The sequence below is a fragment of the Microcebus murinus genome, chromosome 6 (assembly GCF_040939455.1).
Source record: "Microcebus murinus isolate Inina chromosome 6, M.murinus_Inina_mat1.0, whole genome shotgun sequence".
NCBI classification, from domain to species: domain Eukaryota; kingdom Metazoa; phylum Chordata; class Mammalia; order Primates; family Cheirogaleidae; genus Microcebus; species Microcebus murinus.
This window is the reverse complement of record NC_134109.1, coordinates 86,960,908-86,988,848: the sequence shown is the minus strand read 5'-3', so window position 1 is coordinate 86,988,848 and position 27,941 is coordinate 86,960,908. Positions and strand designations below refer to the sequence as shown.

At 42.6% G+C, this 27,941-nt stretch overlaps 1 protein-coding gene across 1 annotated transcript in view; it reads left to right on the top strand.

The window, feature by feature from the left end:
- SHC4 (SHC adaptor protein 4) overlaps window positions 1-27,941 on the top strand; it is a 125,236-nt gene that overhangs the window by 24,864 nt on the left and 72,431 nt on the right. Inside the window, exon 2 of the mRNA XM_012763530.3 lies at window positions 12,908-12,978. Within this exon, the coding sequence (XP_012618984.1) occupies window positions 12,908-12,978 (71 nt within the window). The remainder of the gene's footprint in view (window positions 1-12,907; window positions 12,979-27,941) is intronic.

Sequence of the window (27,941 nt, the reverse complement as noted above, 5' to 3'; positions counted from 1 at the left end):
ATCATGGGGAAACTTTCCCTACCTGACCCAGGTTCCCTGGGAGAATTACTATCAGCAGATGCCTTATGGATAAACTGAAACAGCCCTGAGTCTCTGAAATCAGTGCCCAATCTTGCTGGGTACCCTCTTGTACTTTTTAATAGATACAGGGCTGGGAGTCTCCCCTAGATGGTAAACTTTTCCAGGTCAGGGGGGTGACACAGAACAGAGCAGCTTTAAACATCAGAAGGTTTGGGTCCTTGTCCATTAATCAGCCGTATGGCTCTTGAGCAGAGCACCGAACCACTGGAAATCAGTTTGTCTTTCTGTAAAAGGGGATGGATCATCCACCTATTCAGGTCCCGTCCCAGTTTCATTGTGAGGATCAAATGAGATGACATTTGTGAGACTAGACAGAAGTATATGTATATTTCTGTTCACGCAAAAAGCGCATGATCACATGGGATGACGTTTCTGGCTATGCCCAGCGCCAGAAAGAGCCACTGGGGCTGCAAACACATGGATGCCAAGTTATGCTTAGGGGAGGCCATAGCCCTCCAAATGCTATCAGTGTGGTTTTTGCCATGGGGGTGACCTCAACCTGGGTGACTTTGTCTCTGCTCAGGTCTGTAGGCAGAGATTAAACCTCTCTCAGTTCAAAAAAATCCCCATGTGTAAGGGATTTTCAATGGGAGTAGGACTGTTGGAATGAGCCACTACATAGCTGCCTCTTGGAGTGCGGATGGTTGTCATAGTTTCCTTGCCCACAGATGACCAGTAGTTTTGGTTTTCTGCCTTTCCAGATGGATTAAAAGGTTTCTTTGGACAATTGTAGGCAGCCCATCTCCCAGTATATCAGGGTGTCACCAAAGTGCCACCAGACTGAGATCTTCATTGTGTATCTGGGTTTCTGGCAATCGAGACACTGTGTGTGCAGGATGTTTGGTTGCCCACTGTCAAAGACAAATGTGTCTTCAGAATCAACTTAAAACTCCCCTCATTTAATTCTAAAATTCCCCAGGAGATTATACTTAAGATGTTGTCAGCTCCACCTACTTACTTTAGGGGCACTAGGAATGGAATCTTGGGGTGGATATCATGAGGGGACTGACCTGCTGGGTTGAAGGAGTCCACTTAGCAGAGAAAGCGCATGGAAGGAGAGGGTTTACTCACTCCACAGCCCTCCCTCAAGGCTCGGGCAGGAGCCCTGGAGAGGGAGATCTTCCTTTTGGAAGCATGAGCAGAACACACAACTTACTTTTTGAAGATTCCATCTTTGTAAGCACTAGGACTTAGAGGGTTGAAATTCCCTCGTTGTCCAGTCCCCAATTGCAAGTGAATGAATAAATCCAGATTTTCAGGCTTTTAAACCTGGAGCAGAAAGAGGAGCTTTCAGTAGGGTCAATGTTCAGAATTTTAAAAATATGTTCAATTCAATCAACCAAACTGTATTTTGAGGGCCCACTGTGTGCCAAGTAGTATTCTAGGTGCTGGCGCTAGAACAGTCCCTGTTCTCTGTTGTTAACTGTCTAATGGGGAAACAGATAGCAAACAAACAAATATATAACATTTTCGGCAATAAGTACTCTGCAGAAGAGCAAAGATAAGAGGACAGAGAATGGTGGAGAGAGGGAAGCTGTCAACAGCTTTGTGCTCTTGGATGGAAGTTTCGAAGGTGCTATAGGATCACTCCTAAGAAAAGTCAGCGTTTGCCAAGACTCCCTGTGCCTCTTCCTTAACGGTGTGTTCCAAACAGCCCATCTCTCTGTCTGTCTCACTGAGCTTCCTCTAAACCTGCTCCCCATTCCAGAGGAAGGGACTCCTCCACCCCCACAGCCCACCTGTCCAGGTTTTCATTTGATTGCTGTTGCATTAAAAGGGGAAGGATTTTCCATTCCCTTCTCACACAGTTCACATTCCAGTTCAAACCTGGCACAAGGAGGGCTTTGGCCAGCTTAACTTCAGGACTCTTTTAACTGGCGATATACCCCTTTAAGAAAGGAACACATTACAGATGGTCCAGTTAGGATGCAGGTTATTTTGAGACTTCCTGAACATCATTCCTTGGCGAGTTCATTCAAATAAATCATTTATTGCACTGTAAGAGGTGCTGGGAATAATGATGACTAAGACTCACTCCCTGTCCTTGAGAAGCCCATAGCCCAGCAGCGGGTATAGACTTTGACACTGATAAACTCCAGGACCACTGGGTGAGTGCAGCCTAGGGGTGTGACCAGGGTGCTCTGGGAGCCCGAGGGAACAACAATGAACTCCGACTCAAGGCTGGAGAAGATCTCCAACAGCTGCAATAATTCCTGCTGCCTCATTCATTTATTCATTATTCATCCATTCATACATATTTTCTGAATAGTTTATATCAAGGGTCACACATTGCCTGCAGATACTGCTTGTTTAGCCGCTTCTTATTTTTGTTGTTTCTTGGTGATTGCTTTATGGAGATGCAACTCACATGCCATATAATCTACCCATTTAAAGTATATAATTCAATGGTTTTTGGTATATTCAGAGCTGTGTAACCATCACCAATTTTAGAACATATTTTTCAACCTCCAAAGAAATCCTGTATCCTTTAGCAATCACATCTGATTCCCCCCAAACCCCTCAGCCCGACTTTCTAGCTCTACAGGTTTGTCTATTCTGGACATTTCATGTAAATAAAATCATACAATATGTGGTATTTTGAGACTTCCTTATTCCATGTGCTTGTTGGTCATTTGTATATCTTCTTTGAAAGGTCTATTCAGATCTTTTGCCCATTTTTAAATTGGGTTATTTGCCCTTTTATTATTGGGTTGTTAGAGTTCTTTATATATTCTAGATGCAAATCCTTTATCAGATATGTACTTTGCAAATATTTTCTCCCATTCTGTGAATGGTATTTTCATTTTGTTGCCTCGGGGTGGGGAACCTGCAGCCTTGGGGTCACATATGGCCTTCTGGATCCTTGAATGTGGCATTTTGACTGAATCCAAATTTTATAGAACAAATCCTTTTAATTAAGGATTAAAAGGAAGTTTGGATTCGGCCAAGCGGCTGCACTTGGGGATCTGGAGGGCCACATGTGGCCTTGAGGCCATTGGCTCTTATATTTAGGTTTTGCAATCATTTTGGGTTTATTTTTGCATATGGTATAAAGTAGGGGTCCAAGTCATTTTTTTATATGTGGATATCAGTTGCCCCAGAACAATTCGTTGAAAAGACTATCATCATTTACCTCATTGAATTGTTTTGGCACCCTTGTCAAAAATCAATTGACAGTAAATGTGAGGGTTTATTTTTGGTGTCTCAAATTTATTCCATAATATCTATCAGTATGCCAGTATCACATTGTCTTGATTGTGTGGCTGGGTAGTTAAGTTTTGAAGTTGGGACACGTGAGTTCTCTAAGTTTGTTCTTTTTCAAGATTGTGCTGTCTATTCTGGGTCCCTTGAATTTCCACATAAGTTTTAGGATCAGTTTGTCAATTTCTGCAAAGAAGCCATCTGGGATTTTGATAGGAGTTGCGTTGCATCTGTACCTCAGTTTGGGGAGTATTACTATCTTAACAGTGCTAAGTCCTCAGATCCATGATCATGATTTCTTTGTGTTTATTTAGCTCTTCTTGAATTTCTTTCAACAATATTTTGGAGTCTTCAAAGTATAGGTTTGACATTTATTTTGTCAACTTTTGTTCATAAGTATTTTATTCTTTTTGATTCTATTGCGAGTGGACTTATTTTCTTAATTTCATTTTGGACTGTTCATTGTGACTTGCTGGATGTTTTTTTTCTTTTAACTACTTGTTTCATTTAAAATTAGGAAAATTTACGAATACAGCCTGATTTCTGATTTCTTTTGAAAAACCATAGGATCTGATTTCCCAACTGACAAAAGAGACCAGAGTGAGTAGTTTGGTTGACCTTTTGGTAAGCCATATGGTTCCAAGTATGTCCCTCATTAATATCTTTATTAATAAGCATTGATTTTTTGACCTTTATGATTGTTCTTTTGGGAAATCTAAGTTTGATGAGATTCCATTTGAAAAGGGGGTTAATATTGCCTAAATTACCTGGACATTATAATCCTCGTACTTATAATCCTCGTACTCTGGGAGGCCGAGGTGGGAGGATCCCTTGAGCTCAGGAGTTAGAGACTAGCCTGAGAAAGAGCAAGACCTGTCTCTACTGAAAATACAAAAAATTAGCTGGATGTGGTGGTGTGCACCTGTAGTCCCATCTAATACGGAGGCTGAGGCAGGAGGATTGCTGGAGCCCAGGAGTTTGAGGTTGCTGTGAGCTATGATGATGCCACTGCTCTCTAGCTGGGGTGATAGAGTGAGACTCTGTCTCAAAAAAAATTTACCTAAATCACATTAAAATATGATTATTTTTATATATACATCCTATCCTTTCTTAAAAGTTACTTCAAGCCGCATCTTACTTGCTCATCTCAAGTGCATTGTTAAGCGAGGTTTTATACAGAGGATACAAAGAAGAAACAGACACTATTCCTGCCCTAAAAGAGATACAGACACATAGACCAAGAAGTGCCATATGGGCAAGCAGGGTTTTATAAAAGATCTGCTAGAAGTTCATACAGTGTGTAGAGCGGGGTGCAGAGAAGGGAGTGGTCAAGCCTGCAGGTAGGAAAGGGGAAGAGGAGGAGAGTTTTCGCATTAATAGAAGAAGTGACTTTTGCATTTCCTTGTGGAGGATGAGTAGGTGTTAGCCAGATGGACATAGATAAGGACATTTCAAGAGGAAGGAGCTGAGGAAGCGGTTGTTCAGAATCCTGAAACAGCGTGGTGAGTTCAGACCAATGATCCAAGTGAAGATGGTAGGGCAAGAGAGGGCAGCAGGGGCCAGATAATCGGAGGCCCTGTCCATCATGCTCAGGGAGTGGGATCTTTTCCTGAGGACTTTTTCTCTAAAGTGGGATGTTTTTAGTTTTTAGTTTTTTAGTTTTTTTAGTTTTTAGTTTTTTCTCTAAAGTGGGATTCTTGGACCACCTGTAGCAGAATGACCTGAGTGCTTGTGAAAATGCAGTTTTGCAGACTTACTGGGGATGAACCACTCAGAGCCCAGGGATCTGCTTTGTAAAATCTGCATTTTGGCTGGGCACAGTGGCTCACGCCTGTAATCCTAGCACTCTGGGAGGCCAAGGCAGTAGGATCGCTCAAGGTTAGGAGTTCGAAACCAGCCTGAGCAAGAGCGAGACCCCGTCTCTACTAAAAATAGAAAGAAATTAATTGGCCAACTAAAAATATATAGAAAAAATTAGCCAGGCATGGTGGCACATGCCTGTAGTCACTCCAGCTACTTGGGAGGCTGAGGCAGAAGGATTGCTTGAGCCCAGGAGTTTGAGGTTGCTGTGAGCTAGGCTGACGCCACAGCACTCTAGCCCAGGCAACAAGAGTGAGGCTCTGACTAAGATAAATAAATAAATAAATAAATAAATAAATAAATAAATAAATAAATAAATCTGCATTTTAAGTTTCCCTGGTGATTGTGAAGTTCTCTAAAGTTTGAGAGGCTCTATTTTAAGGACAGCCTGTAAGTGTTTTAAGTGAGAGTGGGAGGGGTTAGGCTGGAGTGGTAACACGCCAGGCATACATTTTGCTGACGTGCTGGCTGCACTGGGAAAGACAGAGTCAGAGAGTGGGATGCCAGGGACCCCAGCTTGGAGAGGGCTATGTTCTAAAGTCAGCACTGGAGTGAAACTCAGGTCAAATAAAGAATACACCAGCAATCCTTGAAATCTCTAGCTCTTGTGCATCTGGATCATTGAGGGTCAGAATTGGACTTATATTTCTGTTTGCATTTATAGGAGGATCACCTTTCTCTTGGAAGGTCAAGGTCAAAGTCTAGTATGGGAAGTAGGATGGAAAGACCAAGGGGATGAACAAAGGGACTGAGCCTTTGCTTTCTGCCTGCCAAATGGATACAGCTGAACTCATGTACGTGGAGCATGCATGTGATGTGAGACCACAGTACTGCATTTGAGAGGCAGAGTGTGCCTACGCCAGGGTAGTAAACGTTGGGCCAGCGAGCAGCGTTGGGGGAAGAAGATAGGCAAGCCGTGAGAAATGATATGGAGACTGGAAGGATGGGGCTTGGCTCCTGATTGCATGAGGGATTTGAAAGAAAGGGAAGAGTTGAGTTTTCTGGTTTATGTAACTAGGCAGATAGTGATACTATTGGTTGAGATAAGAAATGTTAGCAGAGCAGTAATTCGCATGCATTGAACTTGAGATGCAAGTAGAATATTCACGTGCTTATGCTGATCTGGAGGTGGGAGGGAGCTTGGGCTGCAAATGTGTGTGCTGCCAGTGCACAGGTAGTAACTGGAGGCAGAGGAGTATACATGCTAGGGACTGATTTTACTGGACTGGAGTAGAGTTTGGGTATCGACATTTTTCAAGCTCTCTTAGTGATGCTAATACGCAGTCAGGATTAAGAAACAGTGGCATAGGGCGAGAAGAGAAGGAGTCATTGTTTAAAGAAAAGACGGCGGGGGCAGGGCGGGGCGGGAATAAGGAACCAGCAAAGGAGACTGAGAAGGTATAGTCAGTGGAGAAAGATGAGGAGCTAGAGAAAGTTTTCCCAGAAAAGCCAAAGTAGGAGAGAAGTTCAGAGGTAGAGGCCAACAATAGCAGATGTCCCCAATAGGTGAATAGAACAAAAAGCACCCACTGGAACGAGGTATGAGGAAGCAGTGGGTTTGCTCAGGCAGTTTCAGGAGTGTTGAGGCCAGAACTCAACTACAGTGCGCTCGCTGAGGCATGAGCAGAACATAAGGAAGCAGCGGCAACGTCTCAGCGTTACGAGGGGAATGTCCCTCCTTCCTAACTTCCATATTCTTTTCAAATGGAAACAACTAAACATTATTTAAAAGTGGAGAAGAAAGATCTTGCAGTGTCTTCTTGCCATCTTAGTGGCCTCTACATTGTTGACATTTATTGCATGAAGGTCAGACCCTCATATCATACTTGCTTTTATATATATATATATAATGTTCTTCAGTGTTTAATTGTTCCATAAGTGTTATTTTCCCTTGTCTTATCACTCTTACTATTATAAACGTACCAGGTGAAGGGCCTATGCCTTAAACTTATCTTGGACAACAGTTTCCCATAGTCCTAGCATGGGGGCAAGAACATTCTAAGGAAGGGAATAAGCCTTGTGATAAAAGTGCATTTACCCCTAATTAAATGCACTGTGGTTCTTAGAAGTAAAGTGATGAGATTTGTTTATTTAAATTTTTCACTGTACACACTTATTTATTTATTTATTTTGAGATAGAGTCTCACTCTGTTGGCCAGGCTAGAATGCCTTGGCATCGACTTAGCTCATAGCAACCTCAAACTCTTGGGCTCTAGGTATCCTTCTGCCTCAGCCTCCTAAGTAGCCATGCCTGGCTAATTTATATATATATATATATATATATATATATATATATATATATATATAGTTGGCCAATTAATTTCTATTTTTAGTAGAGACGGGGTCTTGCTCTTGCTCAGGCTGGTCTCTAACTCCTGAGCTCGAACGATCCTCCCGCCTCGGACTCCCAAAGTGTTAGGATTACAGGTGTGAGCCACTGCTCCTGGCCCACACTTATTTTTAAAAATGTAAACAGTCCCAAGTGTAAAGTGAAAAGCTGCCTCTCTCCCGTTTCCAGAGGTAACCACTGTTAACAGTTTCTTACGCATCCGGCGGACATTCTTTCTGAGGCTATAAGAATATATCTCTTTTTTCTTTAGGTAATGTGCTTGAAGTCATCACTGTGTAAGAGAGTCGGGATGAGACGTTCCCGTAGGCCAGCTCTCACTGCTTTTCTCTGAAAACCCCAGTGATTTCTTCTCTGGAACACAAAGCCCAGGATGCACATGACCATGAACAGGCTGTTCCCCTCTCCCTGGGAGCCAGTGGTGGAAGCTCAGACAGTACAAACATATGACAGCTGCCTCGGGGCACGCAGGAGGGAGGAGCGGGACTTAGGTGAGCCTTCTGTGGGTGCCGAATGGGCAGGGTGTCTGGGCCCTGCCACTTTCCCACCGGCCTCTAAATAAAGGTTCTCAGTTGTCCTCGCCTCACCACAGGGTAGGGAATTAGGGAGTGTCTTCTGTCTCGTGTGCCACCTCCTGCAGTCCCCAGAGCAGCTCAGATTCACATCTGCTGTCACCCTCATGGCCCCCAGTCTTGTCACTGTGCCACCTGCCTGGGCAGACCAAAGGGAGCGTAGGTGGGAGCCGGAGAAATAACCCCTTCCCTTTGCTTTTTCTGTTGTAAAAAGGGTTCTAGCAACGGACTCTGGAATAAACCCTGATTCAGTATCAGTGAATACATGAAACTGAGCCAGGCGCTTCCCTTTAATAGGCTTTAATTTCCTCATCTATTAAGTGGAATTAACAACAATGACTAATCTCATAAAAAAATAGAACTCGTCTCTTTTCATGGCTATCCAACTTTATGGGGCCGGGTTTCTTGAGATCATGTCTTCTGCAGATCCGAGGTTGATGAACGAATGCGAGGTGTCGCCATCTCCAGTTTATACCTAAACAAACTAAACCTTTCTTTTTTTTTTTTTTTTTTTTTGAGACAGAGTCTCACTTTCTTGCCCAGGCTGCAGTGCCGTGGCATCAGCCTAGCTCACAGCAACCTCAAACTCCTGTGCTCAAGTGATCCTTCTGCCTCAGCCGCCCGAGTAGCTGGGACTATAGACATGCGCCACCATGCCCGGCTAATTTTTTCTATATATATTAGTTGGCCAATTAATTTCTTTCTATTTATAGTAGAGACGGGGTCTCGCTCTTGCTCAGGCTGGTTTCGAACTTCTGACCTCGAGCGGTCCGCCCGCCTCGGCCTCCCAGAGTGCTAGGATTACAGGCATGACAAACAAACTAAACTTCTCCTCCTTTGGGCCTTGATACTCAGCCTCCGTCTGGTCAGGCAGTCGGCAGAGCCTCTGAACAAAGGAGTGGACGATTATCCGTCTGTATCATCCCTCCCCGCTTCCTCCGAGCAAAGATTTCTGAGTGAAACACACTGTGCGAGTCAGGGGGAAGACCCACTCCGTTCCCGGCTTTGGGGTGACTGCGGTGAAAATCAGTGGGGCTCCCTCAACGGAAGCCCGAGGCGGAAGGAGAACCGGACCCACTGCCTGTCATCTCCGGCCCTGACTCACACGGCTCCAGAAGCTTCTGTTGTGTCACAGCGAGGCTGGCAGAAGTGTCACCTGTGCTGTTGCTGACAGACAAGCGTATGAATCAAAGCAGAGGTTTACACGAGGGGCAGGGAGCCTGGAGCAGGGCCTGGGCCTGCCTCAGAAGGAAGCGTTGAGAAGGTGGTTATCGCCAGGATGTGAGATTCAGAACCAAACCTTGGAGGAGTCCTTCTCTCCCTCTCCCTTTGCACGTCAACACACTAAAAATCCCTCTCCTCATTGGCAACAAAAATCCTACCATTGGAAATTCATTAACTGGGCCGATGATAGCCCCCACTTTGACGCTGTGCCTCCCAGGGGTCTCGAACCTGATCAGCCCTGGAGCATCTCTGTCCCTCTCCTGTTCAGACACGCAGCCTACTCTCCTTTTTTTTTTTTTTTTTTTTTTTTTTTTTTTTTTTTTGAGACAGAGTCTCGCTTTGTTGTCCAGGCTAGAGTGAGTGCCGTGGCATCAGCCTAGCTCACAGCAACCTCAAACTCCTGGGCTCGAGTGATCCTTCTGCCTCAGCCTCCCAAGTAGCTGGGACTACAGGCATACGCCACCATGCCCGGCTAATTTTTTATATATATATATCAGTTGGCCAATTGATTTCTTTCTATTTATAGTAGAGACGGGGTCTCGCTCTTGCTCAGGCTGGTTTTGAACTCCTGACCTTGAGCAATCCGCCCGCCTCGGCCTCCCAAGAGCTAGGATTACAGGCGTGAGCCACAGCGCCCGGCCTCTACTCTCCTTTTAACGTTCCCACCGTCAACCCCATCCTTCGGGGCTGTCCCTACCCGCACCGCACAGACTGCCTGGGAAGCAGGGCACGTCCTCTGCGGCTTCCCACCTCACTGGGAAAGCCCCTCTGTCTAGGTTGTTTGTCACCCAATCTCTAAAACGGGAAATAACAAAAATAACAAGCATGGAGTAAACTGCTGAGCCATCTAGAAACCTTCCCAGGGCATCGTTCTGGACTGCAGTGCTGAGTCCTGTGTCTTTGGGGTTCCTGTGCCCATCATTTGTTCCCAGGGTGGAGAGCTGGCTAAGCCTTCACCTGCCTCAGTCCCTCCTCCTCCTCCCTCTCTCGGCTCATTGGAAAGGCTCAGTAGGGGTTGCACACTAGATGCTTTCTTCATTTCTTGCAACCAGTGTTTATCGGGTGCCCACCAGGTCCCAGAGGCACTGTTCCAGGGACCGTGGTGGCGGTAGTGGTCCTTACTTTCACGGTGCTTACTGCCAAAGGAATAAAAACAGGTAACAGACCAGCAAATTAACAAGCAAGCCCAATAATCCATCAGGGTGGCAGGAGGGGGCGTCAGAGGGGAAGGAGTGGGCGTTGCAGAGCAGGCAGAGGGAGCAGCCAGCGCCAGGGCTGCCTGTGGTGAGGGCTGGGTGGATCTGGGGCAGAGGAAGGAGGCCCTGTGGCAGCACGATGCCTGGGGGAGGTGACACCATGGGGCTCAAGGGGCAAAACAGGGTCTGGAAAACACAAGGTCTAGGGTTTATAGTAATGCGTTTGTTTTGGCAGTACATGCCAGAGGTCTTAAGCAGTGGAGGAGCATGATCTGATATGTACTTTTGAAAAATCACTGTGGCCGAGTGTAAAAAACACAGGTGCGTGGTTGCCTTTTCAAAAAGTATACACTGATGATGGGCTGGTTGGCATCACCTTGTCTTCGATTGGTGATTGACAGCTGGGGGAAAATGGCACCCGTCTCTGTACAACAAGGCCTCCCCCTCGGAAGCGTAGGTGCAGCCTGACCTGCTCCCAAACCATGGCCAGGCCTGGGGGCGGGAACGAGTGGAGCAGGAGCAGCACTCGGGCAGAGAGGGTGCTGGAAGGTAGGAGAAACCGGAGCAGCCAGTGAGAACGCGCAAACCATCTTCTCCATCCACCGGGATGGGGGAGTTTGGACCCTTGGAATCTCCTTTCATGAAAATTCTGAGATGGGCTTTCTAACACAGCCCCTAAATCTAGCTTTCTTTTCCTAACAAGCCTATGGTTTGTTGAAGAGCGATCTCTAGACACCACTGACTTCCTTGTAGTATCCAAACCTTGGGAAGTTAAGTAAGATAGGAACAGGATAAAGTATCCCAAATGTTTCTTGTGTCAATACTGGAGACCCCCAAGAGGAGTGTGGCTGAGTGTGACTAGCAGGAATCTGGCTGAAAATGACGGGGCTGTTGTCCCAGCCAGCACGCTTTCCCAATGCCAGGCTCGGGGCCACACCTGGTGCACCAAGCTGCTCTTAGGATGCTAAATCTACACAACCTGCTCACAAGCACTACAAGAAGTGCCTGGGGAGGTCACCCCCGCCCCCGGCTCCTGCCATCTTTCCACAGTGCTTACAGATCACTTTCGATCAGACCGCTTGGCCCTAGTAATGATTCCAAGGTAATTCTCAGAGAAACACTCTCCCTTCTCAACAAAGGCTCTGCTAAGAGGATCTACTCCCAGCCTCACCTGGTGAAACTACACAGAAGACTTCTAAGTCTGCATCCCTCAGCTGAATTCCTCTCCAGGATTCCAGAATCCAATTTTCAGCTGTCAGCTTGTTATTTCCCGGATACCCCCACCGCTGTCTTGCAGTCCACGGGTCCCAAACCAATGCATCATCTTCCCTCTCCTGGCTTTCCTGTTTCTGTTTCTGGCATCACCGTTCCCTCTGCTACCCTGGCTGGAAATGTCTGAGTGAGTCATCGCTGATTCATCCTCTTTTCTTATTCTCTATATCGAATCAACGGCCGAATCCTGTAGTATCTATTTCCGTGATGTCACTTGAATCTGTCCCCTCCTTCCTATTGCCACCATCCCTCTTCAGTGTGGGCTGTCATTACTTCCCTCTCAACAGGATCATTCCAACTCAGTCCTCACTGCGAACCCACCTTCATTCTGCCTCTGACTTAAAACTCCTCAACCGCAGATCTGATCGAATGGCACTCTTGCTAGCAGTGTGACATGGCTCCTCACTGCTGCCACGTGAAATATAAACTATTTTTTAGCTTTATAAGCCACAACTGCTTTTCCCATATTCCATGTTCAAGCTAACCTTACTGATTGCTGGTGTGGCACATGCCTTTTTTCCTTTCTTGAATCCCTTTAATATTTAAATGATCTTGCAAAAGATGCTGAGATCCTCTTCTGTTACCAAGTTCTGGGTTATATGCATTTATATGCTAGTTATGTCTGCTTAAGAGATCTGACATTCCTGTATTATTTATCTCACCTTTATTTTTTTTTCCCCTCTACTATTTGGGCAATTTGTATCCACCAGGCATTGTTCTAAAAGCTTTACATGTATGAAATAATTTAACTCTTATAATGATTCTAATTGTGTCCCATTTTACCAATGACAACACTGTGATGCAGAGAAGTTGCATAACTTGCTGAGCTTCCATAACTTAGAAGTGGCAGAGCCAGGATGCAAATTCACATGGTCTGGCCCCAGAGCCCATGCTCTTAACCACTGAACCCGCATTCATCTTTGTTACCTGCATTCTTAATATTATAGTTTGGATTTAGCTGATGTTTTATAACTGAATCAAAGATTAAGGCATGTGTCTATTAATGGTCAGAAGTATCAATGGTAGGCAGAGTGTGCAAATGTAACTTGATATCAGGAGGTGATTTAAGGTGCTTCCCAGGAAGTCATTATGAAACTAAGAGATGGATTTGTGGTCTGTTTGTCCTACTTGTTCTTTTTCTTTTCTTATTTTAGTACATGGGCTGTATTGAAGTGCTGCAGTCAATGAGGTCACTGGATTTTGGAATGAGAACCCAAGTTACAAGGTAAGAGACAAAAAAAATGGAAGGGGTTTTGAGCACTATAGTTCCAAGTCACAATTATAAGGTGTCCCAAAAGTTGCCATACATAGGGAAAATGGAAAATTGTAGCTAAATATATCTTTATTTACAAAATTGCCTTGAGGAAAGATTTTTGTAAAATTTTGTGGTGAATATTTTGTAAATAAAGGTACATTTAGCCACAATTTCCCATTTTCCCTGTGTTTGATTATATGGTTACTTTTGGGACACCCTGTAGTTTCTCTTGCAGGAATCTCATGCAAGCCTTCAGAGTCACTATGGGTTTTTATTCATATAGCTGGGAGGTAGAACATAGCCCATTGACCTTGCATGAGTAGCTTTATCTCATCGTATGAAAGATTTCCCAACTATGTGGCGAACCATCTGTGTTTCATATGAGGACTAATAAGATGATACCGTCTACAGAAATAGCTGGTTTCCCAGGTACCAAAAGTACTTAAAATTATACCTGGAAATAGGACATGGCAGAATCTCATACCTGTCAAGGAGGTAGTTGAAAATAAGACCAGGCAAGAACTTTTAACATCCGAAAGCTCAAGCTCTCCTCATTGGTAGCATCCTCGACATGAGAACCTACTTACTCCTTGTCTGGGTCGCCCTCCTCTACGCACAGTGAGCTGGATGGAAGAATTGAACCCGGGGAGCCTTACCCAGGATGGCTCCAGATAGCTTAGGGTAAGAAATCAGAATCCTTGTAATGCAGAGCTCAAGTCTGAAGCAGAAACACAAGGCACAGTTCATTAAAGTCAAATTCAAAGCAAGGATGGAAAGAAGATTGAGTGAGTACTGACGCTGGTAACTGGGGAAATTGCGAGGGGTGGGGGATGAGGTGGGAGGACTGGATTGATATGAGTGGTTTAGAATGAAGACTTGGGCCTCTGTTGTACGTGTGCCAAGGTGTGTCTCAGGGGCAAGCCACTGTGCCCGTCTGGACCCGTGGTTGCAGACCACCTGTTGTGAAGTTGAATGTTCTCATTGTAAAGAGCAAACAACTTTTCCTAGTGCTTATCCCATGGAATTCTAGGCCTAGAAAAAGTGTCCTGTGGTCCAAGAAATTTAGGGAAAGGAACCATATTGCACTTTAGGAGAATCACAGTATATAATAGTATGTTAAAGATTCGGAAGTCCTATGCTATAGTTAAAAAAACTCTAACCTTATCTCAAGATTTTCTCAATTTATTTGACCTCAGCATCCTTTTTCCATATAACATAAATGAACATCCCATGTATCCCTAGGGGTCCATGAAATGCACTTTAGGAAATGCTGATTTAGTCTCTCTGCCTTATGATGTATTCAAATCTGTCTTTCCAAACTTCTCTTTGCCAATTGTATCCTCTGGAGTCAAACAAATGGAAATATATTCGTATTTTTTGTACTCTTGGTACCTACCTCAGTTGCTGGCACATGGCAGAGGCTCAGTGAATATTTATTGAATAAATGCATGGTTCCACCTGACTACACTTCTAATATTTGGAGATGACTATGACATTTCTTCTCCCCCTTAAATCTTCTCTTTTATATGCTCAGCCCCTTCAATTATCTTTCAGAAGACATCGTTTCTAGACTACTTCCCACCCCGTGAGCCCTACTTTGGACATATTTCAGGCTTTATTTAATTTTTATGACCCTTAATCTGGAGAAAACCCTTCCTCCAATCCTGAGAAATCTATAGATGAGATAAAAAGGGCTGCTACCCCAGGTGCTTGGAATGGGAAGCACAGGACAAAGGAATGCCCACTGTCCTAACCTGAGTGCTATCGTCTGAGTGTGTCCCCTTAGAATTCGTATGTTGAAACTTAATTGTCAATGTGAAAGTATTAAGAGGTGGGGCCTTTAGGAGATGATTAACTCATGAAGGTAGGGCCCTCATGAATAGTATTCGTGACCTTATAAAAGAGATGCAAGGCAGCTCTTTGCCTCTTCCATCATGCGAGGATGCAGTAAGAAGCACTCATCTAAGAAGCAGAGTAAGTCTTCATCAGACACCAAATATGCTGGTGACTTGATCATGGACTTCCCAGCCTCCAGAACTGTAAGAAATAAATTTATATTATTTATAAATTATCCAGTGTAAGATATTTTGTTATAGCAGCAGGAATGGGCTAAAACACTGAGGATGATGCGTTTTCTGTCCATTCATGCATTCATTCTTTGACTCATTTTCTTTCACTCAAATATTTATGGAGTTCCCATTAAGTGCCTTAAATTGTTCAAGAATTAACAATCCAGCAGTGAGTAAGACAAAGTCTATGCCCTCGTGGAACTTGCATTCTGGCTGAAGAAACAGACTATGGCAAGGATATCAATAAATATACAGTATACTTTCAGGTAGTCATGTGTGCTATTTATTATAATAATAAAGCAGGGTAAGAGGATAGAGATGAGGGTGCTTTTAAATCTTATTTTATTTTCTAGTTGTAAAAATATTGCATGTTTACCTAGAACATTTGGAAAACACAGAAAAGTATGAGAGAAAATTACTCGTAATCCTACCTCAAGATAATGTCTATTAACATTTTGTCTATTGAAATATCTTTTTGATTTTTTTCTATACCTGAGCTTACAATGAATTTGACAGAAAATCTGAACAATGTTATATACTATTTCTTCCGTATTGAACATTACCATGTTGCTAAATATCCCAAAGCATTTTTTATTGTGGTAAAATACCTATAACAAAATTTACCAGTTTAACAATTTTTAAGCATATGATTCAGTGGCATTAAGTACATTCACATTGTTCAACGACCATCACCACCATCCAAACTGCAGAACTTTATCATCTTCTCAACTGAAACTTTGTACCATTAAAACAGTAACTCCCTACTTACTCCCCAGCCTCTGGCAACCCCATCCTACTTTCTGTCTCTATGGATTTGACTAGTCTAGGTGCCTCATGTAAGTGGGATCAGACAATATTTGTCCTTTTCTGTTTGGCTTATTTTACTTAGCACAATGTTGTCAAGGTTGATTCATGTTGTTGATTCATGATGTGTCAGAAAATCATTCATTTTCAAGGCCTATTGCATGTATATACTATATTTTGTTTATCTATCCATCAGTCAATAAACATTTGAGTTGTCTCTCTAAAGAATCTTTGATGGCTGTGTAACAGTCTCTTGCTTTTCATCATTACAATTAATGCTGTGATGAACATCTTATCTATGTCTCTTGATTGTTTTCATAGGACAAATTCTAGAATTAGAATCACTAGGTCAAACAATATAAATATTTTAAATGCTTTTGATGTGCATTGCTGGCTGCTCTGCAGAGTTACTGTATTCATTCATACCCCTTTTTCCCAGCCATCTAGAGATTTTTTTGTATTTACTTTTTAAAAAATTTTATAAACTTGTAAGTCTATTTTTATTTCCCTATTCTTTTGTAATTAGTAAAAGAATAAGTTTTTTTCTCTTTGTCGTGAAGAATTAGTTTATGACTAACATACACACCTGATCGATGATGTCTTCGGTGCTGTCTGAATATTGTTCTTTATAGATGTATCTGGATGTGATTCAGGCATGGCTAATTGTGTTTGCAGCAGATTTACAGAAACCCAAGGGTGGTGGCCTTTTTTTAGATTTGGTGGTCAGGAAGACCTCTCTGAGGAGAAGACATTTAAGCTGACCTGAATAAAGTGAAGGATCCAGCCATGGGAGTATCTGGGAGAAGAAAGCTCAAGGCAGAAGGAAGATGGCCGTGGACATCCTTGGTCCATGGCATCAACAAGCGGATATTCTACAAGTGGATATAGTTTGGGTCAGGCGTCCTCAAAGTAGGGCCTACAGGCCACATGCGGGGGTGTTTTTGCCTGTTTGTTTTTTTACTTCAAAATAAGATATGTGCAGTGTGCATAGGAATTTGTTCATAGTTTTTTTTTTAAACTATAGTCCAGTCCTTCAACGGTCTGAGGGACAGTGAACTGGTCCCCTGTTTAAAAAGTTTGAGGACCCCTGGTTTGGGTGTTAAAACACAATAGACCCCTCCTCCACATATGTTTACTGGATGGACTGTTGTATTTGAGTGCAGGATCTTTAGGCTATTCTCTTACCTTGACATTCGACTAGCACTTTTAGTGGTGTTTATGTCAAAGCCACATGACTGTTACTGTCTCTGTGTTACATGACCAGGATATGAAAGTGGTTCCCTTTCCCTAGAGCCCCTCTATTTACCCCCCTACTTCCCAAATATTTGCTCTTTGCTTTCTGTTTCAGTTTTTCCTTTTTCTCACTCTCCTTTCTTCTTTCAGCTTCTATGTATTTTTGACCTTCAGCCACTATTCAAGTTGTTTTATGACCAATTGTCCTGGATGTTAGTTATCATGAAAACATTACAGTTGAAACAGGTTTCTATTTTTTTTATATATTAAAATGCCATATATAAATAAAGTTTCTTCATTTAGCTCATAGTCCTTTTTAGTTCACGAAAAAATTTTCAGTGGGCCAGTTAGGATTCCAAAAGGAAGAACTGTATTTCACGTGATCACAGCTATCTCCAGACATTTGCCATCAAATATAAGATAATTCAGATGTGAGTGCTGCTAAAAAAAATTAGTGTCACTAATTGCCACTGCAGATTCCAAACAGTTAGAGGCTGATGTCTTACCCATTGGTAACCATCTCACCATCTCTATATTTCAAATAATAGGAGACAACAATATGCAATTCCTGGTAATAGAGGAGGTATCATGGTTGAGATACAGCACTAGGGTCAGCATTTTGAAACAGGAGAAAGACAAAGTGTTAATAGAATTCTTGTCTTTATGAGAGACCTTTCTGCCAACTGTTTGGGGACTGAATTCACAGACCTAGAACACAGAAAGTACTCAATTAAGAGTAGAAAAAAAGAAAAGGACAAGAGGCCATTTATTTTCTCAGCAATTGCTTGGATTTCGTCCCTCTCAAAGCTCTCATCACACTTCTCCACCTTGACTTAGTCCCTGCGGGAGCCTCTTGAGTGGCTTTTACTGTTGTTTCTTCACTAATTCTCACTCAGGCATTCATCCCCTTGGATGATCCTGGACCAGATCTCAATTTTTAGTAATAGAGTATTCGTGCAAAAGGGCAGAGGAGGAGGTCTTGCCCGATAGGAAAGAGAAACAGGATCATTAGGAAGACAAAGGCTCACAGCCACAGTTGTCTTCCAAATGTCTGGAACAATATCAAAAGGACATAAGACAAGGGGGAAAAGAGAAGCTCATGCTAAGAACGAAATAGCCATTTGCTCTGTCCTTGAAAAATGTTCTCCTTATGATTTTAAAAGCAAAGTTAAAGAAAACAAAACAAAAGATCCTCATCTAAATCAGGACACACACACACATCTGGTCATTAAAAGCAAAGCCCAGCTTCCCTGCCATGAGTAAGCAGCCACATCATTTGAAGAGGAAAAACATCTTCCCTCTTCCTCTAAGGATGCCTCCTTCTTTGTGTCTAGGGGGGAACTTGCCCCTGATACTGAAGGAGAAATAGGCACATGAGGGCAAACCTTGTAAGTGGAACTGTTGTTACAGGGCTTGGCATTCAACCCTGAAGAACAGAACTTTATATTTTGAGCCCCAAGCAAACTGTAGAGGGGACATTGAGTTCATCACCACAGTACATCATTTACCCCCAGTGGCAGGGCACACTGTTGGCAGGAAGAGACCGCCAGATCATAGTCTTATGAGGGCACTCTTCCTGTATTTGGTGCCTTGCATTTGTAACTCATACTCGGTAATAAAATCAGCTAGGCTAACAGCCAGGCGCCTGGCACAGGAGCTGCCCACGCCAGACTCTGGGGGCTGCTGGGAAGCAGCGGCTGGGCGTGGGTTTGGCTCCTTGGTGCCATTTCCGTTTCTGGGGCCTATGAAGGAAAATGGGGAGCCATTAGAGAATGAGGGACAAGTGCTCCCTTTTGGGGTCCTGGCTCACCATTCATTTTCTCTAGCTGATCTCTAGCTGCACATGGCGGTTTACCTGCCCCATCCCATTCCAGGGGCGGGGCGGGTGGAACCCCTGAGTAGGGTTGCTTTTTTTTTTTTGAGCTGCTGCTACAGCCAGTACGCAGGGTGTTGGGTGATTTGGTACGAAGTAAAGCAACAAGGAAGCAGAGATCGTAATTCAGAGGATATTGTAATTGGACTAATTTCCTGTTTGTAATGTTATTGCTCCTGAGCAGTGATTCTGCAAATTTAATTCACTGTCTTGAAAATTTTGATGCTTTGCCTCCAACAGGACATTAAAGGCAGCTCTTTAGCAACAAATGCATATTTCTTCTGTGTGTGTGTTTGTGTGTGTGTGTGAGCAGCCATCAGGCACAAAGCAGATCCAAGATGCAGCTGAACATTTACACAAAGACCTATGTGTGGGGGCCGGGCGTGGTGGCTCACGCCTGTAATCTTAGCCCTCCGGGAGGCCGAGGCGGGGCGGGTCGCTCAAGCTCAGGAGTTCGAAACCAGCCTGAGCAAGAACCAGACCCTGTCTCTACTAAAAATAGAAAGAAATTAATTGACCAACTAAAAAAATATATATAAAAAAAAAAATTAGCCGAGCATGGTGGCACACACCTGTAGTCCCAGCTACTCGGGAGGCTGAGGCAGTAGGATTGCTTGAGCCCGGGAGTTTGAGGTTGCTGTGAGCTAGGCTGATGCCATGGCACTCACTCTAGCCTGGGCAACAAAGTGAGACTCTGTTTCAAAAAAAAAAAAAAAAAAGACCTATGCGTGTGGTTTTTAAGAAATGAGACTACTAGGAGAGTAGTAGAGGTCAAATATCCGTAAATTAGGTAGCTAAATTAAGATATCTGTTTGTTTGAAAACAGACTGGCATTTATCTAAATTTCCTGAGGGTTGTAGGGTTTTTTTTGTTTTTTTTTTTTTATTTTTTATTTTGGCATATTATAGGGGTACAGATTTTAAGGTTTCAATAAATGCCCATTTCCCCCCCTCCCCCCAAAAGTCTGAGTCTCCATCATGACCATCCCCCAGATGGTGCACATCTCACTCATTATGTATGTATATACCCACCCCCCTCCCCCCTCCCACCTGCCCAATACCCTATTACTGTAGTACCTATGTACGTTAAGTGTGTGTATTTCTGCTAAAACTTGAAGTCATTGAACAGCATCAGGTATGTGGATTCTGTATTGACTCAGGCATGGGAGTATGGAATGAAGAGGAGGAAGGCAGCCTCTTGGCATGTAAAATAAAGACCCCCAGAGAGGGGAGTCAGAGGCCAAGTCTATTATCTTACCAGGCAGGAGAACACTCCCCAATGAAGAATTTGACTGAGAAGAAACAAATTGAGATTTTTTTCTCAAGTTATTGTGAAAAAAAAAAAAAAGAGTACTAAGGAGAAAAAAAATTATGGGCTTTTAAGTTCTGGTTCATGGTGATTGTGCTAAGCATTGAAAACAAGCACGGTAGCTAAAATGGAACGTACATAGTTGGTTAAAACATGTTTTATTGTTCATTGGTCAGGAAAGGGTCTTGAAAGCCCAGTAAGGGTCTGGCATCCCAGGGTCAAGGTTCATGAAGTTTATCAGCTGGTACAATAAGACATCGCATTCAAAGTTGATTTCTCTTAGGCAAGCCCTGGTGCAAGTGGAAATATTTGCTTTCACAGGTGTGCAGATGTCCAGAGTCCCTTACTGGATGTTTGATGTTTTGTATATGTGTGTGGGCGTGTGGACAGGGGCCACTTCCTCTGGTCTCAAGTCTCGTTACTCTCCGGTTCTTCACAACCTACTTAAGACTAAGATCTCACTTCTCAGATATTTGAGATGATGAAAATAGCCAACTAAATTCCTTTTGGAAATCTTCAAAGTTCTAGTAATTAAAGAAAAGCAATTGTTTACAATGAGCTGGGAAGGGTTCTGATGGCATGACAGAGTCACATGCAGAGAGGGAAGACATCCAAGGCAACTACACTTTTTTTGCTCAATCATTAGTACAATGTCTTTCACATTGCAGACGCACGGTTGCTATTTGTCTGAATAAACAGGTGTAAGGTTAAGAAGTATACTACTTCTTAAGTAGTTGCTACTGAGGCAACCCACAGAATGGGGAAAAATATTTGCAAATCATGTATCTAGTAAGGGGTTAACATCCAGAATATATAAAGAACTACAACAACTCAACAACAAAGAACCTTATCTTAAAAAAGAGCAAATCAATAGATGGTTCTCTGAAGAAGATATACAATCATACTGTATGATTCCACTTACAGGGGGTGCCTACAGTGGTTAAATTCAGAGACAGAAGGTACAATTGCTAGTTGCCAGGAGACAAGGGGAGGGCAGCATGAGGGAGTTGCTGTTTCATGCTTATGGAGTTTCAGTTGGACAGAAGATAAAAAAAATTCTGGAGATGGATGGGGGTGATGGTTGCTCAACAATGTGAATGTGCTTAGCTTAATGCCACTGAATCAAATACTTAAAAATGGGTTAAAACACAGAATTATAAGATAATAAATTTCTGTTGTGTTGTTAACCATTTAAAAAATGGGTTAAAACAGTAGATTTTTATATTGTGTATATTTATTACATTTTTTTAAAAAAGTATAGTTACTAGACAAGTTATTTCTGGAGTACTGGAATATTCAATATTGTATAAATTAATTTTATTTTGTAAAAAAAAGGGTGCAAAGCCAATAAGAGAAGGATAACTGAGGCTTTACGGCTTGAATTTCTAGCAAGTGCTATAACAAAGAGAATTTGGTGAGGGGTACATAGTGGCCTCTTTTAATTTCTTAGAGGAGCGGTAGAACAAGAGCGAAGAGTAGCTAATAACAGCTAATGTTTGTTAGCACTGCACAGAGCTTTTGCAATCAAGTTCTCTTACCATCCCTTTTAAAACAGGAGAAGTTGTTGTTCAGAGAAGACAAGTGAGCATCTTAAGATCACACAGCTGTTCTGCTGGTGCTCAAACCCAGAGGCTTTCACTCCAAATCCTTTCCCTATGGCACTTAATGTTTCCTGGTGACACTGCTTTGGTTTGAAACTAACAAACCATTCTTACAGCTGTGAGTGGACTAATGTGGGATACAATTAAGGGAATAAAAGCAGGCCTGAGTAGTCTTTAAAAATCACAAAATCACGATGATCGTCATCATTGCTAATGTCAATCCTCTGGTTGACATCTAATTCTTAAATTTTTTCCACTTTCTTTCTGATCATAATGAGTGAGATGTGCAACGCTTGGGGGATGGTCACGCTTGAGGCTCTGACTCAAGGGGGGAGGGGTGCATGGGCAATATATGTAACCTTAACACTTGTACCCCCATAATATGCTAAAATAAAAAAAATAATAAAATAAAATACTTATTGCCCATGAAAAAAAAAAGTAAATCTGGCTTATTGTGGAAATTGGTAGGTAGGATAAAATAAAAGAAAAACAGACAAGTAACTAGAGATAACCAATATACCAGTTTGATGTATGGCGTTTTTTTTATCATATGTTCAAAAGCTAAAGTGGGATTGTATGGTGCTTATTAATTTGTAACAATATTTATCATTATATATATTGCATTGAATATATATTTATTTATTTATTTATTTATTTTTTTTGAGACAGAGTCTCGCTTTGTTGCCTAGGCTAGAGTGAGTGCCGTGGCGTCAGCCCAGCTCGCAGCAACCTCAAACTCCTGGGCTCAAGCCATCCTCCTGCCTCAGCCTCCCGAGTGGCTGGGACTACAGGCACGAGCCACCATGCCCGGCTAATTTTTTATATATATATGTATTAGTTGGCCAATTAATTTCTTTATATTTTTATAGTAGAGACGGGGTCTCGCTCAGGCTGGTTTTGAACTCCTGACCTTGAGCAATCCGCCCGCCTCGGCCTCCCAGAGTGCTAGGATTACAAGCGTGAGCCACCGCGCCCGGCCTATATTTATTATTTATGTATTATATGTAACATATTATTGTGCACATTTTCTAGGTCATTAAGTCTGAGATGCAGTTGCTTTGACCTGAGCTTTAAGGTGGAAGGAATAATTTTAAGTGCATCTACTTGCCATGGGTATATTTACTAAGAGCCTTCTGGGCTTTAAGTAACAGAAAATGACTGCCTAGCTTAAGCAAACGGGGAAATTTCCTGAAAGGATATTGGAGCAGCTCATGGAACCTGAGAAGCAGTGAACAGTCAAGCCAAAAAATGACAGGGACCAGGGCTCCTGAGGCCTCAGCAGCAAGGGTGCAGAGATGCCATCTCTGGGTCTCTCAGTTCCAAGTATTAAATTCCCAGGAAAGATGGTGTTTAGGGCCTAATCCTGGAGCAGTCATCCTTGGGCAGGATGGTGTTGCATTCTGGCAATACGGTAGTTCCACGGTACTCATGTATTGGGAAGGGGAGTAGGTAGGATGAAGGGGAAGAGGAAGAGGAGGAGGAGAAGGAAGATGGGACAAATCAGAGGGGGGAAAGAGCCTTGTAAAATGAAGATAGTAGATACAGTAAAAAACAAATATCTACCTCAAAAAGAAAAGAAGACATTGGATCAATGTCTTTGGACACTTTAAACAAACAAACCAAAAAGATAGTACTATCCCTAAAATGCTTCACTAAAATCTAATGTTTGCAAAATTGTAAATCAAATCTTTGAGGTTATTATATTAAAGTGTTAATTTTAGAACATAGTTCAATTGAGCTGTATTTTTATGTGGACATTTTGGTTGGACATTTCTAGAAACTTTGAGGCTCCACGTGTAGGTATATATATTTATACCTCTTTTACAGAACTTAGGGCATTGTTTTAGATATATATAGAGGCTTACAAAATGGTCATAGTTTTTGTTCCATGATAAGCTGTTGACAGTATCTATCTTTTATTTACTGAGGAGTCCTTGGTCAGAAATGAAACTCCCAATTATAGTATCTTTTCCATGGAAAATATGATCTACATTATGAAGTGGTTTCTAAAAATATATTGCAGCTTAAAAAGCAGGACCTGCTAATTCATCCATGGAAATCTATAGAACCTTACAGATGTGTGGACACAAACACAGACCCTCAATCAGGCAATACACTCACATTCACCAAGTAAGGGAGAATAGCTTTATATCTGTCCATGTCTAAGTATGGACAGTAGTGGAAGTCTCAAGTGTCTGAAGGAGAAACAAGTTAATTCAGACACTAAGACACATGAATGTTAAAGCCTATGCTTGTGGGAGAGATTCCAGTATTTTCAGCTCTGACTACTGAATGAAAGAGTTTTCTCCAGCAATTTCTTCCCAGGCCTTCCTTTCCATGAAAAGTCAGATGAGAATATGTTCTAGTATCTCCCTTTTGTGGCCTCTTTTTTGTTTCCTTAAGACTGGATTTCTAATTTTGATAGATACACCGGCCAGCCCCTTGTCTGAATCATTTTATGATGCAAGTAGACTAGGCCTTTTGAACCATTGTTCCTGGAAGCACCAATGCTGCAGTTGTATGGCAGCCTCCTGAGAAAGCTCAGGGTATGCCCAGGTGTGTCTGGCTGGGTGAGACTGGGTCCCTCTAAGATCTGGTTTCAGTGGAGCAGTCATGAGGGCTCTGCCATTCATCATCTTTGTGCTTGAAAATATTCCTTGGATGCCTACTCCATGGGCCTAGCAGATTTCAGAGCCACAGTATCTGGGATATAGTTGGGTTGATAAATATTTATTCAACCTCTATATAGAGGTTTCCTGGCTTCTCAGGCCTAGATCACAGATTTGAGATGACCCTGAGGTCTTTGAAGGCACCACTGTCATTGCTGGTCTGAGAATCTAAAACAGCATCTGACATCTACAACTTGGCCAAATTAAGGAGCTCTTAGACAATTGAATCAAATCCTTGGCTCCACAGTAGAGTGTTTGGCAGACAGACACCATCCAGGTATACTTTTGAAGAAAGGAATAAAATTAAATTCTCTGAAGATACTGTTTGGTTCAGATAGCCTTGGGATCCAAGAAGTTGATTCATATGAAGAAAAGGATTTCTCAATCACATGGAACTGGCTGAACATCAACTTCTTTCTAGTTGGAGGTATCAAACATGGCTTTCAACTATTAGGAGGCAGGTGACAGAGCATTTTATTATTATTTTTATTATTATTATTTTTTTTGAGACAGATTCTCGCTTTGTTGCCTAGGCTAGAGTGAGTGCTGTGGCGTCAGCCTAGCTCACAGCAACCTCAAACTCCTGGGCTCAAGAAATCCTTCTGCCTCAGCCTCCCAAGTAGCCGGGACTACAGGCATGTGCCACCATGCCCGGCTAATTTTTTCTATATATATTAGTTGGCCAATTAATTTCTTTCTATTTATAGTAGAGATGGGGTCTCGCTCTTGCTCAGGTTGGTTTCGAACTCCTGACCTCGAGCAATCCGCCCGCCTCGGCCTCCCAGAGAGCTAGGATTACAGGCGTGAGCCACTGCGCCCTGCCAAAGCATTTTATTATTAACTAATGATGGCTACTATCATCAACATTGTCATCATCAGAAAATTTAACATTTATGACATAGATGATACTATTAATCCTATTTTGCCCATGAGATTACTGAGATTTACAGAAACTGAGGAATTTATCAAGGTCATCTAGCAAGTCAATATGTGGTGGAACTGGAAACCGGATCTGCCCGACTCTTGTGCATTATATGTCAATCAAAGTGTGAGAAATTTAAGGAAAAAATCTTGAGGAAATGCTGAGATCCAGAAGTGACAGGATAAGGAAATGTTTAGTCCTCGTGTTGGAATTTGGCCTGGGTTTAAAGGCCAGATCCTTTCTTTGTGACTTCTCTTTGGAAGAGCTTCATAAAGACACTCAGAAATCTGTAGGAGAAGACACTTTAACGTCCTTTTCTGATTTCTACTAAGAAGAAAAAACATGTCAGACAGTAGTTTTCAAACGTTAGTGTCCAAGGGCTTATTAAAACACAATGCTGTCCGGCTGTGGAAGCGCATGCCTAGAGCCCCATCTACTTGGGAGGCTGAGGAGGAACAATTGCTTGAGCCCAGGAGTTTGGGGCTGCAATGTGCTATGATTGCACCTGTGAACAGCCACTGCACTCCAACATGGGCAACATAGACTCTACGTCTAAAAAAGAACCAAACAGAAAACACAGAATGTCGGAACCCAACCCCAGAGTTTTGGATTCAAGAATGTGCCTGTCTAATAAGCTCCCAGGTGAGGCTGCTGCTGCTGGTCCAGAGACCACACTGATGCCCACAGGTGCAAAGGAAGCCTATCCAGTGATTTCAGAGTGAGGTCTCTAGTTGGACCAAGGATCTCATGGAAACCCCTTATTTTTGAGCAAGTGGTTCCCCATAAAAATCCCAAAAAGCATCTGGAAACTTTTATAGTTTTGTTTTTGTTCTTAAGAAAGGAAAATGGAAATATTAGGGAATGCTAGAGCAGTGAGTTTTAATTCTGCTACCTCCTAAATAGCCAGAAAAAATTGATGATACAGTTCCTTTTGGGAAAAAAAGCTAATCTCATCTGGAAAAAGTCCTTTCATTGATAAAAAGAGAGCTTTGTGGCCACAGGAAATGCAGGACAATTGGTCCATTTCTCTACCTGCCAGGCAGATTTGTTCCATATCCTGTAAGTATTCTCCTTAGGAAAGCTGAGAAATGCTACTAGCATAGGTACACAGCTCTGCTCCTTTTAATTATACATGATTGAGTTGTAGCCTGTGAGAGCTTCACTTATTCTAGAAAATTGGTAGTTTCATATATGTTTGAACAATAAGAGGGTGGATCTTTTTGATCCAGATCATCTGTGTCACTTATGAGATATTCTCTGAAAATGATTTTTTTTTTCACCGTCGCCTGTGACAACACAGATTCTTAAAAAGGAAAGACGTCATCTAGTTTATGTATATGCAAATGTAATGAGGGGGCATAACTCTTCCAGTAGCTTGTTAGTGGGTCTCAGGCTGGATCTAGAAACAGATAGATCCTGAGATGGAGAGTTGAGGGCAAAAGGCTTACTGGGAGCACTCTCAAAATCAATACTCGAGGAAGCCAGGGAAGCAGGGCTGGGCAGAGGGAGACATTGAAAAGTCATGGAGTCACAGCAAAGGCTTCAGCGGATCCCACGGCCAGTTCTGCAGCTTCAGAGTAGTCTGGAGTTGGGGCAGGGGGACCAGGATTTGGAATCCCACGTTGACCAGTCAAGACACTGGACGCCTGCTGCCTCTGGGGCGGGGACATATGCCTGGGCAAGGCAACTCCCCTCAGGAGAGGACAATTTCTAGGGAAGGAACTCAGCTGTGACCCATTAAGAGCGAACACTCCAGCAACTGGTGAAATGAGTCCCTCTCTCCTGAAGGGGGATCTGGTTTATATAGGGAGACAAGGGTCATATTTTGTTTCAGTGACATAGAGATGACTAAACATTTATATGGTGAATGCATTGTAGCCTGCTACCTTGGACACGGGTTATCTAAAGAAAATCAGACATGCATTCTGCCTCTGTAGAAACTTGTACCATCCATCACTATTTGCATGACAGACATAATTTGACTGATTGTGCAACATATGATCTGTAGCGTCCCAGTTATAACAATAGAATACTTTGCTGGGCACTAGGTGTTATACGAAGTAGCTTAGACCCAGTTCTTGAAGCAGACAGCCATTATAAGGATAAAGCAATAATAATGGCTAGAATTTACTGAGGCATTGTTCAAAGCATTATTATTATTCCCACTGTATATATTTAAGGAATTGATGTATAGACAACTTTAAAAACTTGTTCAAAGTTATAGAGATTGTAAGAGACAGCTAGAGTTGCCTTTGGCAACATGCCCCCAAAATGCTTTCTTGCTTTTCAACCACTTATTGCTGCATATCCACATTTTCTTACCCAACCCAAATCAAGATGCCCTTAAGGTCACCAATGACTGACACCCATTTAAAGGATCAAGTGAAACTGCAGACTTCCATGCTGCAACCAAATATTCAAATGCTTTCCAACAAAATGCAAACACAACAAAGT